At 37.9% G+C, this 21792-nt stretch overlaps 2 protein-coding genes across 2 annotated transcripts in view; one reads left to right on the top strand and one right to left on the bottom strand.

Annotated features, from left to right (window-relative positions):
* Window positions 1-568: 568 nt before the first annotated feature.
* Window positions 569-1608, top strand: LOC134804086 (ras-related protein Rap-1b). The gene has a single exon (XM_063777001.1). It carries the CDS (start codon window positions 748-750, stop codon window positions 1306-1308), a length of 561 nt encoding a protein of 186 aa, XP_063633071.1. The 5' UTR covers window positions 569-747; the 3' UTR covers window positions 1309-1608.
* A 1729-nt stretch (window positions 1609-3337) lies between these two features.
* LOC134800907 (rootletin) overlaps window positions 3338-21792 on the bottom strand; it is a 96218-nt gene continuing 77763 nt past the window's right edge. The window contains exons 31-40 of the mRNA XM_063773443.1: window positions 21162-21246; window positions 20762-20856; window positions 19963-20191; window positions 18713-18857; window positions 17981-18098; window positions 17085-17211; window positions 16067-16224; window positions 14490-14660; window positions 12806-12940; window positions 3338-7895 (exon numbers count right to left, since the gene is read on the bottom strand). Of these exons, the coding sequence (XP_063629513.1) occupies window positions 7788-7895; window positions 12806-12940; window positions 14490-14660; window positions 16067-16224; window positions 17085-17211; window positions 17981-18098; window positions 18713-18857; window positions 19963-20191; window positions 20762-20856; window positions 21162-21246 (1371 nt within the window). The 3' untranslated portion in view covers window positions 3338-7787. The remainder of the gene's footprint in view (window positions 7896-12805; window positions 12941-14489; window positions 14661-16066; window positions 16225-17084; window positions 17212-17980; window positions 18099-18712; window positions 18858-19962; window positions 20192-20761; window positions 20857-21161; window positions 21247-21792) is intronic.

The raw sequence follows: 21792 nt of genomic DNA, 5'->3' as shown, positions 1-21792 counted from the left end.
TAATGGTACCCCTTCGTGCGCGAGTCCTACTCGCACTTAGCCGGTTATTTTAGTTTAATATTTTTGCTCAGAAACAGTAGCGTAATGCCATCTAGGGATATAAGACTGAACTTAAATTTTTAAGAACATTACCAGCATAAAAAATACACATTGTATCTCGTTATAAAAACATGCTATAAATTCTTAATAATAAAATAGGCATTACCTTATTGAACTATTCATATGTATAAAAACACTAATACTTGCTAATACCTATAATATTCACTCATTCACTAATCAACATCGACAATTTAAAATGAACCATGTACCAATCTAGTACATTTGTTGATTGATTAAATAATTTGATGCATCCCATGCAATTAATTGTTCCTGCCCCACAGACCCACGTCCTCTATTAGTTCATATTCATATTCAACTAAAGTGACCCGTGGACTGGTTGTTTAGAAAATAAATAATTTCAATCTTTAAAAAAGCTCAGTGTGGGGTACAAAACTTTTATTAATAAATTTTAGGGTAATTAACTTTTTTTGTAGTCGATGATTGTATGACACATTTATTAATCTATGGTATAGGTTGGCAAGTGGCAACATCGGTACAGTGTGTGAGCCATCGCCCTGTTAACGGTGTCATGGCGGTTTGAGTTGTTGAAATCTTTTTTTTTTGCAATAACTTCCAAGTTTATGTGCTTTATAACGAACTGAATATTGATTACGGTCAATAAAATCACGCGACACAAAATAGAAAATAATGCGCGAATACAAAATAGTAGTGTTAGGTAGCGGAGGCGTGGGAAAGTCCGCCCTCACAGTACAGTTCGTACAAGGCATCTTCGTGGAGAAATACGATCCCACAATCGAGGACAGCTATCGGAAACAAGTGGAGGTCGATGGGCAACAATGCATGCTCGAAATCCTTGACACGGCGGGAACGGAACAGTTCACGGCGATGCGGGATTTGTACATGAAGAATGGGCAAGGATTCGTGTTAGTATATTCTATCACGGCACAATCGACGTTCAACGACCTGCAGGACCTGCGGGAACAGATCCTACGAGTGAAGGACAAGGACGACGTGCCAATGGTGCTGGTGGGCAACAAGTGCGACCTGGAGGCAGAACGAGTCGTGGGCAAGGAGCAGGGACACAACCTCTCACGCCAGTTCCAATCGTGCGCCTTCATGGAGACCTCCGCGAAAGCCAAGATCAACGTGAACGACGTGTTCTATGACCTAGTACGACAAATCAACAAGAAATCTCCTGGCCCGCCGGGGAAGACCACTAAGAAATCTGTTAAGTGTACTCTCTTGTAAGGCTCGAGTCCCAGGAGCCACCGACGCAACTAGGTATAAAACATTTAATAATTTGAAAGACTTCTCGAACCTAAATTTGGCTCTTGTGGTTCCAAAAGTTAACTAAGCTGGGTGGGTCGAGTGTTGTTACTTGGTTGCCTATAGCATTTTAAATGTGCATTTGTTGAGCTATAACATGACCAGTGCTATAGCGCGAGTGGATAATGCACAGAATAACGCAAAATTAATACAAACTCCTATCCTGTAAATGTGTAGTTACACTTTTTGATCTATGTAAATTAGGACAAGTATTCAAATAGATTCTGTGTGTTTCACTCTAGAAAATTCCAATCGTAATGTGTGGATGCTGATAGGTTCAGAAGTTAACAAATCTAGTGCTGTTATTCCATTAACCCATGCATTAATCAAGCTGCCGGGGAGTGCATGCTGATCACAATCCATTACAATAGTATTGTGCCGCAATAGGTACAAGGATTACTTTCAAAGAGGAAGAAGTTTAAAGCATCTGCTTCCTTTCAATAGGTATATCCATTGATTCTTTTGAGGTCTTCATTCTCTCCTGATTGTATCCCTATTAACCCTTTTCTAGGCATACAGTTTATCAACTACATACATGTCAATTTAATTTCAACCTTTACAGTCCATGGTAGGGTTCAAATAAAATTGGTGTTTCGGGTAATGTGACTTGTTTTCAAATGAATCACCAAAAAGTAATTATTTGGATCTGTTGGGAAAACCTTCTGATAGATTGGTACAACTTGGAAAAAAGGTTAATCGTACCATGTATATACAGGGTGATTCATGAGACGTGAGCAGGACTTACAATGGAAATCAACATGCACTCCTCAGCAATTTGAATTTATAATCTCAATTTGGTCAAGATTCTTTCATAGAATAGAATGAATTTTGTCAAATTTAGTATCCTTTAAACTTGTGAATCATGCTATGTGCAGACAGTCTAGTCTTGTCAATTACAATGAACAGGAAAAGCTACAATGGCCTGTATTTGCCATAAGATAAACACTCAAGGGCATTCACATTGTATTATAGTACAGGCACATGTTTTATTATTTAATTATGAATTTGGTAGACTTGTCGGCATAAGTGTAAATGGATTAACATCTTAATAGCAATAATAAGTGCCACATATTAGTGAAAATTGGTCATAAGTATGCCTCACTGTCTGGACCTAGCATATAGTATAACATAATTTCTAGAATATTGTTCTAATAGTACTGAGTAAAATAACAAATGGAGCCTGACTTCTGAACGGCTAGGTGATGTGAGCCAGGCTATGAGGGGCTGGGACAGCCCACGGGCCTGAACCAGTGTGTAATGTTTAAATAATTAAGGATACATTAAATTTTTCAGATATATTATTGTCTTGTTATATAATTCAAATGTATCGAAGGAAAAGTTGAAGTGACACCATGCAGAGTTGGTGACTGGAACAAATATTAATTAGTGAGCCTTAGCGAGCATGCGGCCCTGCCGCCCTGCCAGATCTATAACCCCTTGCTCTAGGAAATTGAACTCTAAAATTAATCGTTATGGAAGATGGGATAAAGTTTTATGATTACCAGCTCATTTAAATGTAATTACCGACCTATGTTTTGCTTCTATGGAACTTTGTTAAACATACTAATTATAGGTGTTCAAATATTGTTACGGAATTAGATGTTTCCTCCATTCTCATTTCTTTACATTTAAGGTTACTGCACAAGGATATTGGTAATGACTTCGATCTGAGTTGAATTATATTTTTTATATATATTGTGCAAATTAAGAACTTGTATATTTTTATCTTTTCAATCAATAATCGACTTGTACAATAACTATTAATTTCTTTTTTTGCAAATTTATCAATAAAACCAATTTTAAATTTATGCCTTGGCTTGTTCTCTGTGGAGGCGAAATCCCCTCGCGCCCCGCGCCCTCGCCGCGGTGACTCACGCCCGCAGCTCCCGTCACCAATCAAACGGCACTTGGCTCGGAATTTTAATGGAATTTAATTGAATGAAACAACCAATTACCATCTACAACTATATTTATTAATCGGTGTAAAAGTTTTATAAAACGTGTCCCACATTGTACAACGAAATCAAAATGTAGGTACAAATTGCTGATTAGTAAAAACAATGGCAGTGATGTGGCGGGCATATGTCGACATTCTAGTAACATAAGAATTGACACAGTCCAGTGGAAATTAACATAGTATGCTAACTTAATCTAAGTACCTACTTGATAACTAAGCAATCTAATCTATAATGCAAATAAGTGTCGGATTACAAGAAGTTACATTACATGACAGTTCTGTTGGCGCGCCCCGTGGAGTAAAACAAGGTCTAACGCTTAGACCGAGTGCACTCTGGGGCACGCGGCTCTTTCAAAACAAGGTCTTAAATGCAACATTTTGAAGTATAAAATTGGACATCAAAAGCTCGTGGATTCGTCTAAACCTACAATTGCTTTAGTACTTATATCTATTGCATTTATATTTTTATCAAGGCACAGGAGCCGGGCCGCCGGCGTGTCGTGTTTATCTGTCGCTTAGCAGGCAATGGGGTCATCCACATCCTGGCGCGACGCTTTTATTTGTTATTGAAAGTTAACGAGTTCATTAACTGCATTGGTCAGCGAAAAACGGGTCGACGCGTAATGGACGTGCGGTTATCAGTGCTGGTAATTTACTGCATGATAATGCTCGTGTATCGTGAAATGACAGAGATAGTGTTGCGCGCTGTGAGTAGGTAGGGCTTTAGGAGGGACTAGGAAATTATTTTAACCCTTTTCCAGGCATAGTACGATTTATCGACCACATACGCGCCACTAGAATTTCAACTTTAGCATTCCGATTTAAGATTCAAATTAAATTGCACTTTCTGGAAATTTGACTTTTCTTCAAATGAATCATCAAAGCTGGATTAATTGGAATATATTTGGATGTTTCGTGAAAACGTTGTAGATTGGTGCGGCCTGGAAAAGGGTTAAATATCAGTACCTATCATACTTGAAGTGAGTGAAGCTATGTACTTTGACACGAAATTCCCCATCTAGATAAAATTTACGGATTCCCTATGTTTGTATGCTTAGATAACGTAAGGAAGGCGAAAATTACAGAATTAATCGATTTAGACTAGAACCTTCTTTCTGACACATAAAAAGTCGTTTTTTTAAATGGACACGTCACAATTTGCAACTTTTAATAATTTATTGAAATTTTAGGGGTTTTAGGATTGTGAGAGGATAAACGTAATTAAATTAAACTGTAGAATATGGATGAACCCATTGGTCACACGAAGTATTCAAGGAAAACCGCTACTTTGCCATGCCTGCTAAATTGACGCAATATATTAATAATAGTCAACAAGTATCGTCATTATATAGCTACTTAGTTTATAAATCACAAACACATCAAGCAATTTTTATGACATAACTAAGCTCTCATCATTGTTCCCTTACAACAAAACATTGCATTTTCAGATAGATTTATGATGCGTCTAGACATTTTTACCAATATTGTTGTGCAATTAGATTCAAACTGATTCCCTATAGGTACACTACAAGTTACTCACTAAGAGTCTGGATAGAAAACGTTCCAGTGCGTACCTACCACCATTTAAGACTAGTTTTTATTCCAATATGCATAATAAATAGGTGGAGTCAAGATATAGTAGGTAATGTAAAATAATATATATAGGTAGGTAGGTACTTAGCATAAACAGGCTGAAGATACCTTAGGTAGGCAAGGAACAGCCTAATGTCCTGTAACAATTAAAATAAAATCGTAGTGATAATATTGTTATTACAATACATGAAAAAACGTTTGGAATTCATAGGAAACGGAGGCAATTAAATCACTCCTCGTATCTACGTCATAATTTTGTATTTTCCTTCCCATTCATTTAACAGTAACTTATCGTTTTGACGATTCTAAAAATGTTCTACTTAATCATAATAAACCCAAACATTTCAAAAATGCGTAATAAAGACCATGATTAAATGATGAGTCACTCAGCAAACAAAATGATTTCCGTCAACTTCCGGCTGACCTTCAATGAGTCAGGGGTTCAAGTCATCAGTCGGTCAAGAATTGAATCACACATTTTATCGCACATTTCGACGTCATTTTACTAACCTTGCAAGTATGCAGTTTGAATGGTTTTATTTTGACCGCACAATAATCAATTTGATATAGGTAAATTCAATAATTTTGCCTACCTACTTATACTTGCCAGATAGTGGCAATGTCACACAAATCATATTTACAGAAATGGGCATTAGGTAGATATCTCTATAACGAGGCCGAAGCCGGTCTACTTTATGCGACCACTTGTGTCTAAACATGGTCAGAACCACATCATTAAAATATTTCGTTTTCCATCAGACTAAAGTAATATATTAAAATAAAAAAAATCTACAAGCGGTTTAGAGTGTAGGTAGATTAATAATAATATGTCTAAAGATATTGTGCTCTATAATATAATATATATTTTTTAATAAAAAGTCTAGGAAAATCTCGTGCTTCGAAATAGTTGATGTAGGTGGCGCTGTACGGCAGTTACTATAAAACATATGGCGCCTTTTGTTTACAGATCCATCATCTTCAGCTGTCAAAATCTGGGGCACTGTTTTTTTCTTAGACTTTACACATCTTATTAAATCATATTTGATATAATATTATAAAGTTTCTACATTCTATTATATATTATACGATACGAGTTTCCTTCTAGATAAAAAAAAAACAATATTTCAGTATTAGGTATCATCTTAATTCTCTTTGGTATTATCTAAAGTACAATTTTAAAAAACAATTAGTAAAATAAAATTGTTGTGAACTAAATAACCTTTTAAATTTAATGACTTCTAATCACAAGCTTTGTCTCAGTAAGTATGTATATATATAAGTCATAAATAAGCACGCAGTGTCAAACTTTTGAATAGCTTTTACATGTATTTTTGAATTTAGTTTTCATTTAACAAGCATTTTCGTAACATTCAGTGTAAATTTTGTACCAACCATAACTAGGTGTGAAAATGCTCTTTTAGGTACGTCGCAGTCAATTTTTCGGATAACCTACATGAGGGATTATAACATAACAAACTCGTACGTTCGTTACCATCTCAACATAATAGGGTATTATACTGTATTTAAAATAAATTATTTTACACCATGCATGAAATAAAGCACCAGATAATTATTAGAAAAACACAGATAGGAGTTATTTTTAAACACAAGTTCTATTTAATAAATCGGATAGAAATATAAAAAGTAGGTGACGTCACGATGTAATGTTTTATATAAATTCCATATTAGCAAATCGTTTTGACAGCTCTAAAAAAGTAACTGATTTGACTAGTAGGAAAATACCCTATTATGTGTTAGGTAATCTTCTTCGACCTAGCGTTTTCCCGGCCTAGCGCCAGGGTCCGCTTATGTGTTAGGTAATACTTAATAAATATTAATTTTAGTGCTTACTTATGGAATGAACCTAATAATGACGTACCAACCTTGGTACCTGTATCTTGACATTGGCACCAATTTCTTGAGCCACTAATTATACCTTTTTCAATGAATCAGTTAGTCATTAGTCACATATCACACAACTTTAACGCACTACTTTTATATTGACTAGATCAATTGCTTCATAATACTGTTATTTACTATCTCACTTGATTATATCATACATTAGCATAATATTAAAATACCTACCTACCGTAAAATTTCCCTACTTTACTCCAAAATTAGAAATATAAAATTATTATATTGTGGTATATTGATATATATGCCGATTTAAAGTAGACCACCACTACTATCATGCTGTAACACAAATGAGGTTGTGATATATTTTTAACACTCGGTGCCAAGCGCCCTATTTCCAATAAAACTGTTTGAGAGCAATCACCCAGTGGGGAGTAGGTAATATAGGGACATTTTACGGTAGGTAAATCATTCTTTCGGGATCGAAAAGTGCTCGAGTGGAGACCACGGACTAGCAAGCGCAGCGTAGGACGTCCACCCACAAGATGGACAGACGACCTTGTTAAGGTCGCCGGAAGACGCTGGATGCGGGTCGCTTCCAACCGGCACGTATGGAGGTCCAAGGGGGAGGCCTATGTTCAGCAGTGGACGTCTTATGGCTATGATGATGATGAAATCATTCTTCATAAAAGTAAAAAAAATGTTAATCTTAAACAATGCAAAAAAAATATGTGTCAATACTGTGTAAGTACATTTTATAAATCTTGAATCAAATATACTAGTAAATAAAAAATGATGAAAAAGAACCAGTATCTCGGAGCATGCGTTGCAAAAAAGGTACGATCGACAGCGCGTCATGAAACTTATGAATCCATTTAGTGATTGGACATCAACGTCAAGTTTTGCCAACTCTAATAATTAGTCGTAGCATCGCTGAGCCGAACGAAGCCGAGAGCGCCCGAAAGATCCAGTTCCACCCCACGGTAGAGCTATGGTTTTATTTGGAGCTGTCGTAGCTATCGTTGAGCGGCGGGAGGCTGTGCGCGAGCGTGCTGTCGAGCTTGCGCGCCTCGTGCTCCAGCGTGTACGAGTCCAGCGCCGGGTCCTGCGGAACAAATCACGGTTATACAAAAAAGCCAATTAATTTTTGATGCGCCAGAAATTACCCAGACCCTCCATATTTTTACACGACTGCCCAAAAAAAATGAAAAAAGAAAAGGGTGTATTGTTTTGTAGTAGGTTACCAGGCCGGGCCAACACAACCGCCAAGCAATGTGCAAAATGCTGGGTCTACAGATTTTTTAACATTGGCGGCGTCTAGATGTACGGAACGGCCACATCACTGTTCGACAGAAGCCACATTTCATTTGTATCCGCATCAGTGTGATAACCGCGTTAAAAATCAAAGGTTCTAGAAAGATAGTATACAGGGTGGCCAAAAAATAAGTGCATTCCCATTGCCAGGGAGGTTTTGGGATTATACTGAGCAACTTGGGTTATTCCCACTAGTTACCACCAAGTTCTTACCAGTGGTAACTACTGGGAATTTTTTTACCACGGGTAACTACTGGGAAAAAAATTCCCACTAGTTACCACCAACTCGGCTTGGTGGTAACTACTGGGATTTTTTATTCCCAGTAGTTATCACTGGCAGCCACTGGTAAAAGGTAGGAATTTTTTTTCCCAGTAGTTACCACCAAAATATTCTTAGAATTCAATACTAATAAAAACAGTATAAATAGTATAGTATAAATATAGCGTGATGTAATAAATAATTATGACTAACCAGCATAGGCTCGCATTCCAATTACGCTCGGGTAGTACATCGCTCGGTCATGTTACGCTGGTTGGCTCGATTGCTTAAACACCCACGCTAGCGGGATGGTAATAACACTACCAGAGGGGCATCGGGTACTATTCGTACACTTCTTTTACTGTATTTAACTTTTATTCTTTTGGAAAATATGTTTATTGAAGAACTAGTAGTTGTAACAGTAGCTGTAAATAATAAAACGAAATCAGTTCTGTGGGTTTTTGATTGATTTGTTTGTTCGTTTGTATAAATATGTAATTCAATTTACAGTTAATAAGATAAATTTTATTCGGATAATAAGTTAATTTCTACTTAAGGGGCCGGTATATGACGTTTTCGATTTAGACCTCACTTTGTAACCATAATTTGTTCAATAAATGTTTGATAATTGCATTAAATTACACGTAAATTTATTCACGAAGAAACCGAGTACCGACTCTTCATGCCATTATATTTTTAATTTGCTGTTATTCTCTACAAATCGACACTAAAAGTATCAAAAATTCAAAATATGGAGTTCCGTTTGAGACAGAAGCAAAACAATTTTGTCTTTGACAGTAATTGAATTATTGTATGATTTTGGAATCTAGATAATTCAGCTACCAATTTATTATCAATTTATATTTTTCTCACAAAGACAACACAGAAATTCAATCTCAAATGTAAACTTGCGAACAATTTCCATACATTGACGACATCACTCAAAATTCTTCTTCAAGTCAGATGCCCGTTGGGGCTACACCGGAGCACACGTGTACTTCTTCAAATGAAAATGACAGCTTGATTTTCTTGCTTTTGACAATTATATTGACATTAAATCATATACGCACACGAGAAAGCATACCAGTAGATAAAATGTATTTCAAAAAATAGGGTACATAAATATCAGCTCGCGTCTCATTTAAATTTCATTTGCTGTTATTTAAGGGCCATTATTGTTGAAAACCGCAGTAAACTATCTTAAAACAATACGATTACAGTCGAATTTAAGTATTATGTTCCTTCAAAACTCGCTTAAAATGAAAAAAGTTTAAAGACTCATCTTTACTGATTGGGATAAATTTTTATTATGCTGGTATCATTTTGCGTCATTTTAAAAACGTATTTGACTTCTGTATGTCATTGAATTTTGATGACAACTGTAATCTTGTATTATATTATAGAACTTTTATATTAAAATATTGCCTATTAACAGGAAGAGTTATGTAATTCGTATAAGTAATACCTGAAAGTCTTGTACCTAGATCTGTAATACCATGGATTGCGACGAATAAATTATTATGATTATGCCGTTCGTTCCGTCTATATGTATAATGCGTGTACGTGCTGTTCTCTGAAAATCTTCAAGAAAAAATAACGGCTAGACCAGCACTAAGTACTAGCAAGTTTTTGCGGCTTTGGAGACCGAGATGAAGCTTACAGGCCAATAGCGTTGTGGCCTGGTTATTGTTATGTATACCTATGTATCGAATGTTTTATAAATTTACTATAAAAAGCAATGTTTTATTTCGATTAGGTCTACATTTTGTGCATATTGCATATCTGAAGTATTTTCGTACTAAACTTGAAACTTTCGTTGAAACTAAATAAAATAATTATTTCAAATGTACAGTCACCTGCAATTTATGTTACACAACAAGGCCGCAAAAATATCTGACACGATCTTATTTGTAGAACCATGAGAGCATGTCACATATTTTTGCGGCCTTCGAAGAGTAGGTACCGTCATTACTCATTATCACCAACTTTGCCCGCTTTTTTTTTAAACACGAAGTTCTCAAAATAATCACATCATATGACTTTTTTTTGCTCAGCACGTCCATTGTGATCAAACGTATCAGTTTATGTGAAGAAAACATTTTTTATCGTGTTTTTACCCATTTTTTTGCGTTTTAGAGGGCGAGCAAATAAAAAAATAAAATAAAAAAATATCCGGGGTTTTCGCCAACATTGCTCACTTCAATTTGGTATTCAAATACAGCTCGTATGATGATGATGTCTAAGGATCACTTAAAGGTTTTGGGCAATCCTACCATTCCCTGTTAATAACTTAGCGATAAGTGTAAAAACTTTTAAATAAATTTGCTGGGCAATGTTGCCTACCCGTTTTTGCCCATTTCCAAATAAGGCTCGCCTAAGCATTTTACAAAGGCTAGGGTTGTCACTTTTGAGAAACTCTGTTACAATAGTTTAATGACCAAAAATATGATTTTTGTTGTGTTTTCATTCGTTAACGGGATAAAACATCTAAATAAAGGATAATAAGACAAATTAAATACAGTATATATTTATAAACTTATTTTAGTGTACAAACATAACCTTCTTTTACTTGCGAAGTTGGGTAAATTAGATGAAAGTGACAACCCTAATCCGTTTTTGGTGGTGGGCAATGTTGGTATGGATGCCAAATTACCGGATTACTTTGCCCACCGCTAAAACTTTTGTGTATTTAGGCCTTATTAGTTTAAATCTCAATAGACATAATCTATCCTTCATGTGTTATAACTGAAACCCGGAAATATTTGTCAAAGGGTTCTCAATTTTTTCTACTTGCATTGATTATTTATAAATTTTTTGCCCGCCGAAATATACCCTATATTAGACAACACGCTCAAAATTCCCAAGTCAAGTTATGCACAAGTTTCGCATATACTTTGTCAGAAATATAACCAATTTTCTACTAAAAACAGCAGGGTAGCCATAACTATTATCCATTTTTCTACATTAACGAATTTGTTTAAAATTGTCGTTTTGGGCAAAGTTTCCCTGGAGGCAAAGTTGGCGCTAATGACGTAACATATTATTGCAGGTGACTGTACATAAATGTTTCGGTGATTTTGAGATTATTTTCCAGGTTAGTTTACTAACAATCAAGTTATGCAGATACCGATTTCGTGAACGTATAAGTAGTAAGGTACCGCTATTGTTTAGCGATACCGATTATTTTTGAAGGTAAAACTATACCGGTTGAAATATAAAGATATTGAAATTACAGCAGGGACAACCATTTTTTATAGGTGTACCTAAACCATCATTGGCTGAGCGTTAGCAAAGGTCTCCGTTTCAGCTTGGGCAAAAATGCTTTTGTATGTTCTCCTTTGCAGATCACATTTCTCAACTGATTCTCGTGAAAATTTGTAAGCAGGTTCGATAGAACTATTCTGTTTCGCTTTATCCGCCAAAATGGAATTGCCACCCTGCTGACTCTTTATTTATTTAAATTCCTATTGAATGGATTTTGCACCTTATGAAAAACCGTATAGAGTAGTAGATAACATTTTACATCTGACTTAATGACATCTTGTTTTATTCGCTTTCATTGTACAAAACGCGTATCTCGACAAAGCAATATTAGGTAGTAAAACAGTCAACAATCAAATGAATTAAATAGGTACGTCACGTGTGACATGAACAGACAAGGAAAGCAAGATTAAATGCATTGTTTCTCTTTCATCTTTAAATGGAATGCTTTTACCCTCAAAGGAGGCTAGTGGTCAATACTAAACTAAAAGTCCAATCTTAAAAAAACATGATGGGTCACTGACCTGTCCCAGTAAAGTGAGGTAGTGTGCGTGACGTGCGTTTGTGTGTGAAATGGGGTAAATTGACAGAATCTGATATTTTACCCACCGCTACCGTCGCCTTAACTAGAATGAGACTCTTCTATTTTAGTTTTTACACTTATACCGGAAAACTGTTTTTAATATTTTTGATCACTTTTAAAGCAGTTTACTGAATCACTATCTGACTAATAATTATTTATTACAGCACGCTACATTTATACTATACTATTTATACTGTTTTTATTAGTATTTAATTCTAACAATAATTTGGTGGTAACTACTGGGAAAAAAAAAATCCCACCTTTTACCAGTGGTAACTACTGGGAATAAAAATTCCCAGTAGTTACCACCAAGCCGAGTTGGTGGTAACTAGTGGGATTTTTTTCCCAGTAGTTACCAGTGGTAAAAGGTGGCAGAAAAATTCCCAGTAGTTACCACTGGTAAGAACTTGGTGGTAACTAGTGGGAATAACCAGCAACTTTTATTAACAAACCCTCCCTGGCAACGGGAATGCACTTATTTTTTGGCCACCCTGTATACCTGTAAAAAAATTCTACTTCAGCTAAGGTAAATGCCATTCCCGGTTTTTATCCCTACACCCCGGTAAACGGTATCTAGATATATCTTGTGTAAAATTACCTGCGAAACAGTACGCAGCGAGTCGCCAAGCGCGGAGCGAAGCCGCTGCACGTCGCGAGCGGCGCGCCCGCTGCGGGCCACGTAGCTTTGCCGCCGCCGAATCTCCGCCGACAGCTGGCTGCGCAACTGAGATGCCTGACACAAATATATTGCTACAGTTAAACTAACTTAATTATATAAATAATAAGTAAACACTTTCACATCAACTCGGAAAGGATATACTTATGGCTTTCCATCAGAGAGTCCTTATGCTTCATCTGTAATAAGGACGTTTATATCAGAATTTCTGTTGAAATTTTTGATGGAAACGTCCTTATTGCACTTGAAGCATAAGGACCATGCTGTGTTGGAAAGCCACATATTTTTACTCTTTGAAATTAGTGCGCAAAAGTTTATTATGTGCCTAATTGTTTTAGGCATTAAAATTGAGTGATACATATTTAAAAGCATTAATTTTGATGAGCTGTGTAATGTTTTGTATTTAGTTGTTTTCCTCACCACAAATACCTACATTGGCTTGTTTTTCGGGCCTTGACCTTCATTGCTCGTAATAATATTTTTAGAACTCAATTCAATTTAGCAATATTCCGCTAACTTCACTTTTAATGCATATAAGCGACGCACAGTATAAGTACCCACGTAACGCGTATTTTATGGTAGGCACATAGTATTTAGATTCCTGTTTAAAGGTTTCTGATGTTATATCCTGATTCGAACCAGAATTGATGATATATTTGTATCGAAGTGTGGTCTGTACATTTCCTTAAAATGGTGCATGGGCTCCTGTAGGTAATAACAATACGAATTCCTTCGTAAGCACGTCATAGATCAGAGGTAACGTAATTACCCAGTGCTGTAGGGACTGGGATTTATACGCCTGATGGTTTTAATGACATAGGTCACGTTCGGAAAACAACAGGGATGATGACACATGTTGAATTTTATAACAAAATCTAGTTAACAGAAAGAGCATTTATCATTATCAGAATAAATTGGACTCTTAAAAAATACATGATAATGATACAAAAATACATTTTAGGTTTTTTATTACTTCCAAAAAGGAAAAAAATAACTGTACCATTCGATTGCTTGCTTTTTATACTTAAAAAATATTGTATTGCAACTAACATAAATGCAATATTTTACCGACAAATTCGTAATTTCCTTGTTAGGAGCGTTTTATGAGTATATATGAGTATATATTATGAGTATAGTACGATTGTCAGACTTTAACTATCGTTTATTCTGACTTCTGTGTTGTTTTAATGTAATGGGTCATGGGTCCCATATAGACATTTGATCCTCAAAACAAACCTGATCGATTACCATTAATACATACTTGTCATATAGCCTATAGAATAGGCATGAAATGTAGTAATAATTTCCATAATGTTTTGTCTTCAATCGTAGCTAGTACCGTGTTGTATCAAATCAAAAACGAAACTACTTTACATATGGTCCTAGAACTTTACAATCTGTTTTCAAACGTAGGACGACGACGCATTTAATAGGCAAAATATTGACTTAACACTGGATGTCTTAATACTTTGATCACCAAAGACGTCACCTGAGGCGCGTTGTTACAGTGTAATATAGACCTTCATGCATTCCAATAAAGTTTACGATAGTACGCTATATTTAATAGGCGTGGTGTTCAATGAGTTAATGGCGTTTGTGAGTGTACCTGGTTCTCGAGCCTGATTATCTGCTGCCGGTGACTGGCCTCTCTGGCTTCCAGTAGACGCTCGGCTTGGAGGGCAGCCTGCCGGTAGTGATCGGTATCTTCGCGCCGGGTTGGCGATGCCGTGGACAGGTCACTGAGGTAGCGAGTTCGCGCCAATTTCAGTTCTGCCTCCTAAAACATTATAAGTCAAGGCTCAGTGATAAATGTAACTTTTAAGTAAAATGTGTCGAAATCTAGTCAAAGGTCCCACTTTGTTCCTTACCATAAGGACGAGATTTTCTTGTATCTTTATTTTATACGAATAAACTGTCAAAGCGTCCTATGGCAAGCGACAAAGTGAGAGTTTTTGCTTGGAAACGACGCAAATGTTCATTGCAGACTAAACTTTTCTTTGTATTCGGTCACAGTAGGTACTCATAATTCAAACGCGCCAAAACTAGATGGGTTTGTTACGGCCATCTCACAGTTCAAAGATTAGTTCAGGTTTATCCCATTGTATCATTAACCTACATGCAGTTTTCTAATAAATGGATAGTCAGGTACTTATCGTGTTATAAAATGAAACATGGTATAATAATATACTCCGCCTGGTACTCTATTCCGAGATTCGCGTATGACCTAACTGACACGGGCCTACGTCATCATGCTGTTTACAGGTTCTCAAACTTTAAAATGTGGGAGAATTTTAACCAACGGTGAAAATTATTTTAACGGCATTAATTTTAAGTTATTCATGTAGAAACATAGTAAAATAAAACAAATTTAATGTATTAAATTAAACTTTATTTACCTATACAAGACAAACGTTTGAAAAACTAATTCACAGTTACACATTAATTACCAAGCTTACGACGTGAAAAGTTTGGAAAACACTGCGACTGCTGACACTGAGCGAGAAGGAAATAACAATTAACACGCGTTCGACAAGGATGACGGTCAGGGCATGAAGTTATCTAGATCCGAATTGTCAAATGTGACAGCGCTATCCTGTGTTGCCAGTAATGTAAACAGAATTACCCGAACGTCTGAAATTTCTTTCGTGAATCGGAAGATATTGCTAACAAATAATTAAAAATTACGTGATATTGTAAAATTTAAGATAAACAACATATAAATGAAAATTATAAAGAAATATTTTAACTTATTAACCATAGGTATAATGTACCCATGTAACATGTTATGTTGAAATAAAGTGGCAATGTTATTGTGACGTAGGCGCGTGTCATTCTGGGAATAGAAGACCATGTTTTATTAGACCATGAAATGAAATTGAAAATCGGCCGTATACTTTAGGGGGCAGCACAGGAGCCCCCTACTTATTGGCGGGAAGTGTAAATATCAAGTTTAAGCTTCCAATGTAGCCGACAAGATGGCAGACCCTACAATGCACAAGAAAACGTACGTGAACTGCAAAGGGCAGTACTTGCTTTCACGTCAAGTGTATGTTACAGTACAGTGTATGTTCCCGATTCAGGCTACAAAATGGCAGACCCTCCAACGTGCGTGAGAAGGGTACGCACTACGCACTATTAAGAGCTGAGAGAGATTTGTATGGATAGGAGGATATTTCTGTCTACCTTATCAGCGAGTTCTTTCTCCATACGCCTAATCTTCATCTTGAGCTCTCTGTTCTCCAGCTCCAACAAGGTCAGGTCGGCGCGGAAACTCTTATCGTTACATCCCGCGCTCAGGTTCGAGTCCTTGTAACGCATCGAGTCTTTAGTTGAATCAGGGCCTAAAAGTGATGTTGGTCAGAAAAATATATGGATTTCGCATATCGTAAAGGCCCCAGTACACATTGGTGAAGGATGGGCCATGCCACACCCTGGCCATTGTGTACAGGGGGCTATGGTATGCAATGGCGGACGACTGGCCGTCAGGTGTCAGCCGTGGTGGGCAATCGGGGAGTTGTCGGTTTTTTGGCACACTTCAAAGGAATCGTGGCCTGTGGTGTTCACACAGTCGCCATTTTTTGTTTAGTTTCGTGAATTTGAGTGGAGCGATGAAGAGACTTTTCAGTTTATATATTTATATCAATCAGAGCCTTCAATTTTGATTTTTTTGTTTTGTTTTTTTTTTTGATGCACCATTGTGTGAACATCTACGACGTAGATTCTACGTGATATAGGCCTACTGTTGCGCATTGCAAAGCATGGCATGGCATGGACCATCCTTGCCCACTGTGTACTGGAGCCTTAAGACTTGAGCTAACCCGTGGGGAGCACACGTATGAAATATGTTGAAATTGTAATAAATATTCCCTTCCAGATATATACGAAATACGTTGACATTGTAACTCTATGGTCTACTCTAGTCTTAAAACCCGAAATAAGCAGCAGTAAGGATTGTATTCCACCTGTCCAATGTGTATTTAGTCTCACATTTTGCTTAATGAGAAGGTGAGACGCAATGACATTAGAGCAATATATTGGACAGATGGAATACCACCCTAACGTGTCAAAGTGATGCGCAGACTGTTCCATGGGTTAATTCGACCGTGACGTAACCGGTAAAACCCTTATTCTCGTCAGAAGAAATAAGGACAAATATGTGTTCAAAACGCATAAGTGTAAAGTATATGCTAGTAATAATTACCGGAATCTAAATCCGAGTAGTAAACAGTCTTCTCGGTCCTGTCGTGGCTCTTGCTGCGAAATGCCGAAGTCCTGTTCAGGCGGCGATCTGCCTCCACCTTACGGACTGTCTCTTGGAGAGCATCGTTCTAAACAGTAAATGATAAGATGAAAGCGTTTTCTATTGCAAGACATCGTAAATGGATTAAGAGATTGTCAATTTTTTCAATTACCTATATATGAAAAAGGAAATTTCTGAAAGCCTATAATTATCATGCATGATTTGGTATGTTTTACCCTATTTATTGTTTTTCCTGTTAAGTGGTATTATTAGTTGTTTAGCACTACCTACTTAAATTTATGAATTATTTAGTTCCATAGTCCAGGGGACTAATGACATACACACAAAGTCTGGGTTAAAACTGAACAAGACGATCAATGTTTTGAAAATCTCGGATTGCAATTTGTCGTATCCCGAAAATTAGCCTCGTCGTTCCCAAGAACACTCATATACTCGTACCTATCTCTTATATTGTCTGTTGATATCTCTGCACACCCCCTATTTGGATTTCTTATCGTGTGAGTACGCTGCGAAAATATCTCGCGCGGGAAAATATCTGCGCGTTTTTTTTTTCTATTTGTATTAATTAGAAAGGGGTGAGTAGTTTATCTCGCACGTGAGATTCTGTCACGACGCATTCGTGCTAAGCTTACTGTATACATATACTAGCGACCCGCCCCGGCTTCACACGGGTTAACAAATTATACACCTAAATTTTCCTCAAGAATCACTCTATTGATAGGTTAAAACCGCATGAAAATCCATTCAGTAGTTTTTGAGTTTATCGTGAACAAACACACAAACAGCCAGACGCGACGGGGGACTTTGTTTTATAAGGTGTAGTGATATACGCTTGCCTTAGCCTTCAGTTCGTTACGCTCGCGCTGCAGCGCGTGCAGCTCCCGCTCGAGCTCGCTGTCGGCGCTCTCCTTTCCGTCCCAAGTCGTCATACGGAGCTGTGACTCCAAGCCTGACCTGCTCACAAAATGCACATCATTTCTATTTCGCTAGAGATTGTTAACAAGATTACTTTACCAAAAACTTCGACCTTACCTTATCATAGGGTGGTATTCCACCTATGCAATTTCTTTGTCCAATGTGTATTGCGTCTCACATTTTGCTTTAATGAGAGAGTGAGACGCACTGACAATGACATTGGACAAAGAAATTGGACAGGTAGAATACCAAGCCTATGATGCCTAAACCACTGAGCGGTCTGGTGCCCACAATAAGGCTGTTGGCGTAGGTTAGAAATAGGTTAGAAATGAACGAGTCAGCCCTTTGATCACCGATAGAGCAGATGAGTATTTACCATTTATTCTTGTTTGTAATACATAGTAAAGTTTGATGAAAATCAAATGCATACAACCCACTTTTAATCGAGATATACCTGTAAATTCACTTTTCGACAACCTTTCTGTTATGAGTTAGGGCTGATTTAGATGGCGCGCGAACTCGCATGCGATTTTAGTTACATTGCGGACGCGGTTGGTTACGTCCAATTCGACCGACCGATCAAAAACCACAAGGTAATGAAACTCGCATGCGAGTTCTCGCATCGTCTAAATGAGCCCTTATGTTATGTATACCTTTGCACTTCGACGTTGGATAGTTGCGTTGTAAGCCTGTGCACTTGATCCTCCAGTGTGCAGTTCAATCTCTTCAGCTCGACGAGCGCTGACTTCGCGCTTTCTAACTTCTCGCTCAGTACGCGTCGCTCGTTCTCGCAATTGGCTGAAACAATTTAGGTAAGTCATGCTAGAATACTGTACACAGTTTCTTCCCGCGTTCTCATCCTTTTTGCTATAATAATAAATGTTCAGTGTTATAGTTACATTTATCAAATTGGCGAATTACTAGAAAAAGTCTATACTCTGTATCTTTAGGTATTTAAATAAAAGTAAACAAAATCTACCCTCATATGGCTCCTTAAGCCAGTTGAGGGTAGATTAAAACATTACACGATCAAATAATGTAGGTTAAAGTCAGGTCGTTCAGTGACAGATTCAGGCAGTTTTGTATTTGGTTGGTTAACCAATAAATGTTATGACTACCCGAAAATGTACAAATTGTTTGTTTACTTTTATTTAAATACCTAAAGATACAGACTATAAGATATAAGACTTAATCTTAGTCAGCTCCGCTCTGTACTCTGTGTCGCGTACTTTTCACAGGGATAGTGACAAACTGCTAGTGCTACATTGCACCCTTTATAGACACGCAACAATCTATAAAAGGGCTATAGAACAGGGTAGAAATTGGCCTTGATGAGCATGCGCCGAGTCTTGCTCAACTCAACTCTGAGTTCGCTCTCGGCACAGACAGCCTTTTGAAGCGACATCGACAGCTGCTCGGCTCGACCGTAACGTGCAGCGCGATCTTCTAACTAAAGCTAAAGACAATGGAAAACTCACCGATGTTCTTCTGAATCTGCCTCAATTTGTCCATCGCATTTTGCTCGTTGTTCTTCGCCTTGTTGAGCATGCGCTGAGTCTTGCTCAACTCAGCTCTGAGTTCGCTCTCTGCAGAGGCGGCCTTTTGAAGCGACGTCGACAGTTGCTCGACGGTGCCCTTGAGTGACGTGCATCGATTCTTCAAACGAAAGCTAAAGACAATGGAAAACTTACCGATGATCTTCTGAATCTGCCTCCATTTGTCCATCGCATTTTGCTCGTTGTTCTTCGCTTCGTTGAGCATGCGCTGAGTCTTGCTCAACTCCGCTTTGAGCTCGCTCTCGGCAGAGGCGGCCTTTTGAAGCGACGTGGATAATTGCTCGACCGTGCCCTTGAGTGACGTGCATCGATCTTCTAACTAAAGCTAAAGACAATGGAAAACTCACCGATGTTCTTCTGAATCTGCCTCAATTTGTCCATCGCATTTTGCTCGTTGTTCTTCGCCTCGTTGAGCATGCGCTGAGTCTTGCTCAACTCAGCTCTGAGCTCGCTCTCGGCAGAGGCGGCCTTTTGAAGTGACGTGGATAATTGCTCCACCGTGCCCTTGAGTGACGTGCATCGGTCTTCTAGTGAGGCTATGGTTCGAGCGTAACCCTCGCAGCGCTCTTGGAGTTTCTGGAAAATGGGATTCGTTGCGGACTTAAAATGCATTAGGATATATACAGTGCGTAACTGGAAATAGTTTTTAAACCAGTTACACAGAATAAATAACAGTACTACCGTACAGAAAGGAAACTTCCTACAAAACCGAAGTTTAACAGCGGTTCAGGGTCGAATCATGCTGTCCCTTTGTAATATATGGCACTATCCCTTTCGGCTATTTAGGGTTGTCAAAATTTAAGCCATTATCGTATCTGTGGTCGTGCATGCAAAGGGAATCCTAATAATTGCTCGGAGCAATGCTGAGCCGAGCAGAGCCGAGTTTGGCCGAAGTCAGGAGTTTCGCACCCCTGCCAGTAACCTAATTGCGACCATATAAAATTCACTTTAGAAATTCGAATTTCGATTACTTCACACTATCATAGCTAATCGAGGCTAAGTAATTCAAACGTATCGTGACTATTCGTGACTTATTTGTGTCCGCGGGCCATTCATTTATTTTTGGCAGGTAGAAGGTTTACTACTTATCGTAAATTGGTGTAAGTGTAACCTGATTTAAGCGTTTAACGGTTGAGGGTGATTTACCTTGAGCGCCTGGTCGCGGTCCCTCGCCGCGCCGGCCGCGCGCTGCACGTCGCCCTCCAGCTGCGCGCGCCGCACGTCCAGCCGCGCCGCGCGCCCTGGCGACAACCCCAGCATTTTTATTACAACCCCACGTTACATGTGTAGTAGACCGGGGCTCTTAAAACCACGACCCGAAAGGAAGCGGGAGAGCCAAAATATTTACGATCCAGCCCGCAAAAAGAAAGCGGGGGAGCCGAAGGCTTTATAAGTACGATCCGGCTCCCATAAAAGAAGCGGGAGAATTTGAAGACCCTTGTTTTAGACGGACCGTGTCATATGATTCACGGTCACTACATTCCATTGTATTTACTTTGAGTAACTAACTTTACTGGTCCCATTAACAGTAGTTAATTAGTGATACCTTCAGCCGCTGCCAACGCCTCCCTCAACTGACCGACTTCTTGCACACGCTCCGCTAACTGTACGCGCAAATTCTCGCCTTTGTTCTGCAAAAACCACTTCAGTTATGAACTTCTAAAACTACATAGGTATTCGAATTTGATGTATGTTTTTTAAAATAACATACACTCCAACAAATTTTTAAGATAAATCATTACAAAGGGTCTAGCAGGCTAAGGAAGGAGAAGTGGCCCCTGTGACGAATATCGGATTTTTATAATGTCATTTGTTGGCTATCTTATACTATAGAAATAGCGTAACTTTCAGCCCCCTATCTTGAACCGTCACCGAGATAATGTCAAAAACGTCATTTTATGGACACATTTTTCAAAGTCGTTTTTCTCCTGAACTATATAAGGTAGAGCAATCAAACCAAATCATAGCTACAAAGAATGAGTAGGAGTATAGCTCAGATTTTTTAAAATATTTAATTCCCTGAAAAAATAATGATTAAAATGTCAGAGATTTTTTTGACAGCTCTTTTCAACAACTAATTGTAAAGGTACACCTATGGAAAAAGTCACATAACGTCGTTGCGCTTTTCAAAGCTGATATGTGTTCGATTTTTGATTGACAAATAGTTACCTAGCTAC

This window comes from Cydia splendana, chromosome 2 (assembly GCF_910591565.1).
Source record: "Cydia splendana chromosome 2, ilCydSple1.2, whole genome shotgun sequence".
Classification (NCBI taxonomy): domain Eukaryota; kingdom Metazoa; phylum Arthropoda; class Insecta; order Lepidoptera; family Tortricidae; genus Cydia; species Cydia splendana.
This window is presented reverse-complemented; position numbering and strand designations above follow the sequence as displayed.